General features: G+C 39.9%; 1 protein-coding gene across 1 annotated transcript; it reads left to right on the forward strand.

The window, feature by feature from the left end:
- Window positions 1–240: 240 nt before the first annotated feature.
- LOC100819157 (G-type lectin S-receptor-like serine/threonine-protein kinase At4g27290) lies at window positions 241–4,021 on the forward strand. The gene is made up of 8 exons (XM_003526077.4): window positions 241–378; window positions 484–1,703; window positions 2,116–2,226; window positions 2,328–2,485; window positions 2,559–2,769; window positions 2,886–3,123; window positions 3,208–3,358; window positions 3,440–4,021. Exons 1-8 carry the CDS (start codon window positions 332–334, stop codon window positions 3,746–3,748), a joined length of 2,445 nt encoding a protein of 814 aa, XP_003526125.2. The 5' UTR covers window positions 241–331; the 3' UTR covers window positions 3,749–4,021.
- The last annotated feature ends 4,110 nt before the right edge of the window (window positions 4,022–8,131 follow it).

An 8,131-nucleotide genomic window follows, 5' to 3' on the forward strand; every position in this document is an offset into this window, starting at 1 on the left:
ATTATATTTTTAATTTGACATCAATTAATTTACTCATCAAATCATCAATTAGTATGCATGCATGTGGGATTAAAAACTTTATCGTTATAGAAGAAAAATATAGGGACTGAGAACACTAAAACATTTAATTAGGAACTAAAAAAAATTCAAAAAATTTTTGAAAAAAAAAATTAAATTCTATTTTTTTTGGTAATGAAAGACTTGGTATGGATAATGTAAATGCTATAACCTTCCAATAGACTGTCATTGACTTAGCACAATCTTCTTCTAACAACATTGGTTCCATAACTTCACAATAGACTCTCTATTGACTTGGTATAGGGGCGATGTCATGGTAAATATTACTCAACGAAAGAACCAGCATTGTTCATTCTCACTGTATGTTATCCTCATCATCTTCCCTGCTACATAATTTAGAAACCATTGGTATCATAACTTCACGATGCTATTCATTTGGTTTTTTTTATTCTCCTTCATGACTAGAACTTCCACATCATTGGACCGTTTAGAAGTGAATCAATCTATCCGAGATGGTGAAACTTTGGTTTCTGCTGGTGGAATTATTGAAGTGGGTTTCTTCAGTCCCGGAAATTCAACAAGAAGATACTTTGGTGTATGGTACAAAAATGTATCTCCTTTGACAGTGGTGTGGGTGGCTAACCGAAATACACCTCTTGAGAATAAATCAGGAGTTCTAAAACTCAACGAAAAAGGGATTATTGTGCTTCTCAATGCTACAAACAGCACCCTTTGGTCATCATCCAACATATCAAGCAAAGCAAGGAATAATGCAACTGCTCATCTCTTGGATTCGGGAAATTTTGTAGTGAAACATGGACACAAAACTAACAGTGTCTTGTGGCAGAGTTTTGATTATCCGGGTAATACATTGATGCAAGGGATGAAACTTGGATGGGACTTGGAGACTGGTTTAGAAAGATCAATATCATCTTGGAAAAGCGTTGAGGATCCAGCTGAGGGAGAATATGTTATAAGAATTGATCTCAGAGGATATCCTCAAATGATTGAATTCAAGGGATTTGATATTATATTTAGATCAGGATCGTGGAATGGCTTGTCTACAGTTGGATATCCAGCTCCAGTTAATCTATCATTGCCTAAATTTGTGTTCAATGAAAAAGAGGTGTATTATGAGTTCGAGATTCTTGATAGTTCAGTCTTCGCCATATTTACGCTGGCCCCTTCAGGCGCTGGGCAGAGAATTTTTTGGACAACTCAAACTACCACCCGGCAAGTCATCTCAACTCAGGCACAGGATCAATGCGAGATTTATGCCTTTTGTGGTGCAAATTCTATATGCAGTTATGTTGATAACCAAGCAACTTGTGAATGCCTGAGAGGATATGTTCCCAAGTCTCCTGATCAATGGAATATAGCAATTTGGTTGGGTGGTTGTGTTCAGAAGAATATATCAAATTGCGAAATCAGGTATACAGATGGATTCTTGAAGTACAGACACATGAAATTGCCAGACACATCTTCATCATGGTTTAATAAAACCATGAACCTTGGTGAATGTCAGAAGTCATGTCTTAAAAATTGTTCCTGTACAGCATATGCAAATTTAGATATCCGTAATGGAGGAAGTGGCTGTCTACTTTGGTTTAATATTCTAGTTGACATGAGGAATTTCTCTCTATGGGGACAAGACTTTTATATCAGAGTCCCTGCTTCAGAATTAGGTACTCAATCAATTATTTTGTTTTGATTTTAATGTTGGCCTTTGGTTTCTTTTCTATTTTCTTGTTGATTATTGCATTATTCTAAGAGAAAAGGGTGGAGTGAGGTATGGCCGTAAGAATATTCAAAGGCGAGTTAAACAAACATTTTATTGTTGCACCTTGAAATTCATGATCAACTAGAGGCAGTAATATTTGAAACAAAGAGATCTGTGAGTTGCAAGATTTTGTTAACAATTGTGCAGAAAGTTATAAGTACTGCATGTTATTTATCAAATGGAATTTATTTTTCAAATTAAATACTATGCATTTCTCCCCTATTCAGTCGAAGGAAGCTAGACTCTCTCAGCTTCAGTCTATAGAGCTGTTTATTTTAAAGTTGGCCTTGACTGATCCAACTATATGTTTCTTTTAGATGACACTGGCAACAGAAAAATCAAGAAAAAGATAGTAGGAATCACCGTTGGTGTGACCACTTTTGGATTAATCATCACATGTTTATGCATATTTATGGTTAAAAATCCAGGTAAGTATATAGGTATGATTTAGCATCTAATGCAGTCAAATAGGTACCAAAGTGAATATTATGTGTCCATGTATATATACTGTTATTTTCCAACTAATCAGGGGCTGTAAGAAAATTTTACAACAAGCATTACAACAATATAAAGAGAATGCAAGACTTGGATTTGCCAACTTTCAATTTGTCAGTCTTAACTAAGGCCACTCGAAACTTTTCTTCTGAAAACAAGCTTGGAGAAGGTGGCTTTGGACCAGTATACAAGGTGATAAAAAAAATGATATTTAGAATTTCTGTTATCCTTAAGAACTTGCTAACTATTGCAGAATATCTTTCAGGGCACACTGATAGATGGGAAAGAGATAGCTGTGAAAAGGCTTTCAAAGAAATCTGTACAAGGGTTGGATGAGTTCAAAAATGAAGTGGCATTGATTGCAAAACTTCAGCATCGTAATCTTGTAAAGCTTCTTGGTTGCTGCATTGAAGGAGAAGAAAAAATGTTGATTTATGAGTACATGCCAAACCAAAGCTTGGACTATTTTGTTTTTGGTTGGATCCCTAATGATATATTCTAAATATTTATTACAGTCTTTTTATTTCTTATTTATAGTTTTGGAAATTATGGAGAATGCTGCAATGCTAAATATGTCTGTGTGTTTGACTAGATGAAACCAAAAGGAAGTTCCTAGATTGGGGTAAACGTTTGAATATTATTATTGGCATTGCTCGAGGACTTCTATATCTTCATCAGGACTCTAGGCTAAGGATTATTCACAGAGATCTAAAAACTAGCAATATTTTACTAGATGAAAATTTGGATCCCAAAATATCCGACTTTGGCTTGGCTCGATCATTTTTGGGAGATCAAGTTGAGGCAAACACAAATAGGGTGGCTGGAACATAGTGAGTTAGTTTCTCTATGATGATGATTCTTTGATATTGTCTAGTCAAGTTTTAATTATTTTACTTTGAAAATTTTATTTTCAGTGGTTACATGCCTCCTGAGTACGCTGCGCGTGGGCATTTCTCAGTGAAATCAGATGTTTTTAGTTATGGTGTGATAGTATTAGAGATTGTAAGTGGGAAGAAAAACAGAGAATTTTCAGATCCAGAACACTACAATAATCTTCTTGGACATGTAAGCATAGATCTGATTATGTTGCTAATCAGTATAAATTGAATTATTTCACTTGTACTAATTTAATGCTCACCATCTTAGGCATGGAGATTGTGGACTGAACAGAGGTCATTGGATCTACTGGATGAAGTGTTGGGAGAACCATGCACGCCCTTTGAAGTCATACGATGCATACAGGTAGGCCTATTATGCGTGCAACAAAGACCAGAAGATAGGCCAGACATGTCATCAGTGGTTTTAATGTTGAATTGTGATAAAGAATTACCAAAGCCAAAGGTACCTGGTTTTTACACTGAAACTGATGCTAAACCAGATGCAAATTCTTCATTTGCAAATCACAAACCATACTCAGTTAATGAACTTTCAATCACAATGTTAGATGCAAGATAGAAAATAGAAGCAAGAAAATGTTAAGGCTTCACCTTCCAATGTGGGATATGTCGGTTATTTGATCATACATAATTAGTAAAATTTCTATGTGAGCTCCTGCTTTATATTTGTTTCATGTATTCAAGCAGATGTGTGGGATAAACAAAGTGTAATATAAAGACAAGAATTATTAATTGTTATTTGCAATTGATTGAGGAAGCTTCCACATGGAACAGTTTAGATCCCTCTTGTTATGTCACAGGCAAGCAAAAAAGCTAGCTTATTGTCACACGTTATTGAGACTGAATTTTTTACTTGACTATCATATCTTCTGGATATCATATTAACTTTCGAGTTATGAGTGATTGATATTTTCAATCTTCCGGAAATCATTTTCAAACATGTTATTTACTTAATTTTGATACGCTTTTGTCGAGACCATTAAATCACGCTTTGTTACCCTTTTGTTGAGACCATTAAAACACGCAAACCAGACATCACTATGAGTTCTCCAACACGGTAATTGATGGGACAAACTATTAATTTTAAGCTGGTGAAATAGACGGGAGTTGTTGAAAACATTGTTAAGAGTGTTTCTTTATTATGGACTTCTTTGCATTCGTCAACACTAAGGATAATTCGTAGATATTAAAATGGTACAAAAATTCTAAGGATTATTCATCTTTGTCACACTCTCTCAATTTTCTCTATGAAGATATGCCAATTTTTTCAGAAATAATATATAGGACACTCTCACTTGAATTACAACATACCAATAATTTCAGGGTAAGATGATAGGCAAAGCCACTGCTGGTTTCGAGGACCAGTTCCTCCAAGAAGAAGAAAGGAATAGAAGCTAAGTATTTCATTCATAATCTGCACCTTATTACATGGTCCATATTTATAGTGTGAATTCCCTAACATAATTGTGATTCTATGCTAGGAAAAGATTACAGGCAAATGGATTCTGTTATTGTTGTCCCCTGATTCTCGACAACCATGATCTTGCAGATTTCATCCTCGTGCCAGCTTAGCCACGATCATCAGACATAGTCCTTCAGGTATGAAGGTTTAGTGACTGTTCTTTTTGCTCTGTCTTCTAGTTGCACCCCTATGTTACTATCTTCATTAGGCTGACTGCTAGTTACTTGTTGCACCTCTGCTTCTCTATCATTTCACGATCCTTGCAAATGCACCTTGTCCTCAAGGTGGTAGTCCCGACATAATTGGGGCCAACTCTCCCAAGATGTCTCATCGGGAGAGAGCCCAAACCATTGCACCAGTACCTCCTAGTGCGAATTATCCCCAGATGTGTTGTGGCGGTAGTTGAGAATTGCTAATGGGGATATAAGAGATTGGTCGTGAATGAATTGGTTTCGTAGAGGAGCTGAGTTTACTGTCTCCGGCGACCCCTTGAACGGTTTTAATATCGAGCTATGGAATACCGGGTGAATACAGGCACCCTCTGGAAGTCGTAGATGATAGGCAACCTGCCCTACACGTTCCATGACCTCGAAGGGGCCATAGAAACGCTTGGAAAATTTGCCGAAGGTGCCTTGCTGGTGTTTGGCCGATGTTTGCCGATGGGGTCGTAACATGACCATGACCTAGTGCCCGGCCTAATAAACCACCTCCCTACGCTCCCTGTCGGTATATTTCTTCATAAGATCCTGTGATTTGATGAGCTTTTTGCGAACGAGTTGAAATGTTTCCTTGCGATTGGCCAGCATCTCATCGACAGCATCTACCTTTGACGTTCCGGTGAGGTATTCCGAAAAATTGAATGGTTTCCATCCAAAGGTAATTTTGTATGACGTGGATCCTGTTCCTGCATTCCACGACATATTATGAGACCATTCAACCCAAAGTAATAGCTTTCCCCAAGAGCTTGGCCGACGGTGAACAAAGGAACAGAGATATTGTTCAATTACACGATTAAGGACCTCTATTTTTCCATCTCTTTGAGGGTGATATGATGAGCTCATGCATAGTTGCATCCCACTAAGTTGGAATAGCTCCTGCTAGAACTGGCTAATAAAGAAAGGATCGCAGTCTGAAACTATGCTCCGAGGAAGGCCGTGAATCTTCCTGACAATATTCATGAATAAGCATGCGACAACATGGGCCGTGTGAGAGGGTGGTAGCATGCCTAAATGAATGCCTTTTGAAAAGCAATCCACGACCACGAGGATGACGGTGTTCCCTTGAAAAGGGGGTAGGCCGATAATGAAGTCTAAGGAGAGATCCTCCCATGGTTGGTGAGGGACCGACAGAGGGAAAAGCAACCCAGCCACCCTCTAGGTCTCATACTTGGTGTGCTGGCAATCGAGGTGACTTGTGACAAATTTGGTGACATCGTCCCACAGTCCTTCCCAATAAAAAAATTCCACCAAACGGATTGTTGTCTTAGTGATGTCGAGATGTCCTCCGGTCGGCGTGGCATGGTACTCCGTGAGGAGTGTTGAGAGAAAAGGAAATTTCAGCGGAAGCCAAATGTGACCCTTTCTAAGTATCAAACCGTTGGAGATTGTGAAATCAGGGTATTTTGTCGGGAGGCCTGAATCACCTGATATCAGGCCTGATAATCCTGGTTCTAAGCCAATTGAGTCTCTAGTTCCTCCATGAAAGTTAAACATGGCACCGAAAGTGTGAGAAGCAGAGAGAGTTCATGCTCTAGTAAGCGCGATAACCCATCCGCCTCCTGATTATTGGCACCCGAACGAAACTGAATTTGGTAATCATACCCCATCAGGCGAGCAAGGTCATGTGCTGCTCTGGGGTCTAGATTACCCGCTTGAGCATCTCCTTGAGACTGCGATGATCTGTGATGATGGTAAAGGGGTGACCAAGGAGATACTGGCGCCACTTCTTGACTGCCGTCGTGACGACAAATAGCTCCCTGACATATGTTGAAGACCGTTGAAGCTTGGGTAGAAATGGTTTACTAAAGTAGGCGATCGGATGGCCTTGTTGGGAGAGGATCACACCCATTCCGACACTTGAAGCATCGATTTCGACGGTGAAAGGTAGCTCGAAGTTCGGCAATGCCAAGACTGAAGCTTTGGACAAGGCTTGTTTCAAACGTTCGAAAGCTATCTGAGCAGGAATGGTCCACTGAAAGGGGTCCACCGTAGTGGCTGAGACCAACACAACTGCTATCGTTGCATACCCCTTGATAAACCTCTGATAGAATCCGGCGAGGCCCAAGAAGCTTCACAAAGCTTTAGTGCATTGTGGGACCGGCCATTGGCACACAACATCAACCTTCGAGGCAATAGGTTCAACACCCTTTTGCGAGACCATGTGGCCAAGGTATTCCACCTGTTGCTGGGCAAAAGAGCATTTGGACAATTTGAGCACAAATTAATTATCCAATAGAACCCGAAAAGCTTGCTCTAGGTGAGTGGCATGATCATCGAAGGTCACGCTATAAATCAGGATATCATCAAAGAATACAATGATAAAGCGACGGAGAAATGGCTGAAAAATCATATTCATTGTCGCCTAGAAAGACGACAGAGCATTACACAAACCAAAGGGCATAACCTTGAATTCTTAGTGCCCATGGTGCGTGTGAAATGCCGTTTTAGCAATGTCCGGCGAATGCATCTGAATTTGGTGGTAGCCATGCAACAAATCCAATTTCAAAAACCAGTAGGCTCTACCTAATTCATCCAAGAGATCATCGATGGTGGGAATGGGAAATCGATCACACACCGTCACTGTGTTGAGGGCTCTATAATCCACGCAAAACCGCCATGAGCCATCTTGTTTCTGGATGAGTAGCACCGGTGAAGAAAATGGGCTGGTGCTTGGACGGATAAGACCCTTCTGTAGCATAGATTCCACTTGAAGCTTGATTTCTTGCTTTTGATAATGTGGGTGCCAATATGGGCGCACATTGATTGAGGCAGTCTGTGGAATTAAATGGATATGGTGGTCAGTCTCCCTCTCCGGTGGAAGTGATGACGGAGGCTGAAATAAGGCACCAAATTAAGTAATCAATGTCTAAATACGAGGATGAAAAGGCATATTGGACTCCGATGGAGATGCCTCTGCAAGCACTGCAATAAGGAACTAGTGTCCTATTGTCGAAGCAAGTGCCGGAACTGTGGGGGGGTCAACATATTCAAGGTGAGCTCTGTATCGCCCTGGAGTTCAATTAATTGACCACCATAAAAGAACTTTATAGTCATAGTGCCATAATCAGTGAGCATTGGTCCCAGCGTTTTAAGCCATTGAACACCAAGGACGATGTTCGCCCCGACAATGGGCAGAACATACAGGTCCACCTCACAAGTAATGGCCTAAATAGTAAGGGGAACTGCCTCGCACCATCGAGTACACACTAAGTGTTGGCCATTTCCAACCATAACGTGTAAGGGGCTTGTTTACTGCGTCTAA

This window comes from Glycine max, chromosome 6, assembly GCF_000004515.6.
Source record: "Glycine max cultivar Williams 82 chromosome 6, Glycine_max_v4.0, whole genome shotgun sequence".
In the NCBI taxonomy this organism is placed as follows: Eukaryota; Viridiplantae; Streptophyta; class Magnoliopsida; order Fabales; family Fabaceae; genus Glycine; species Glycine max.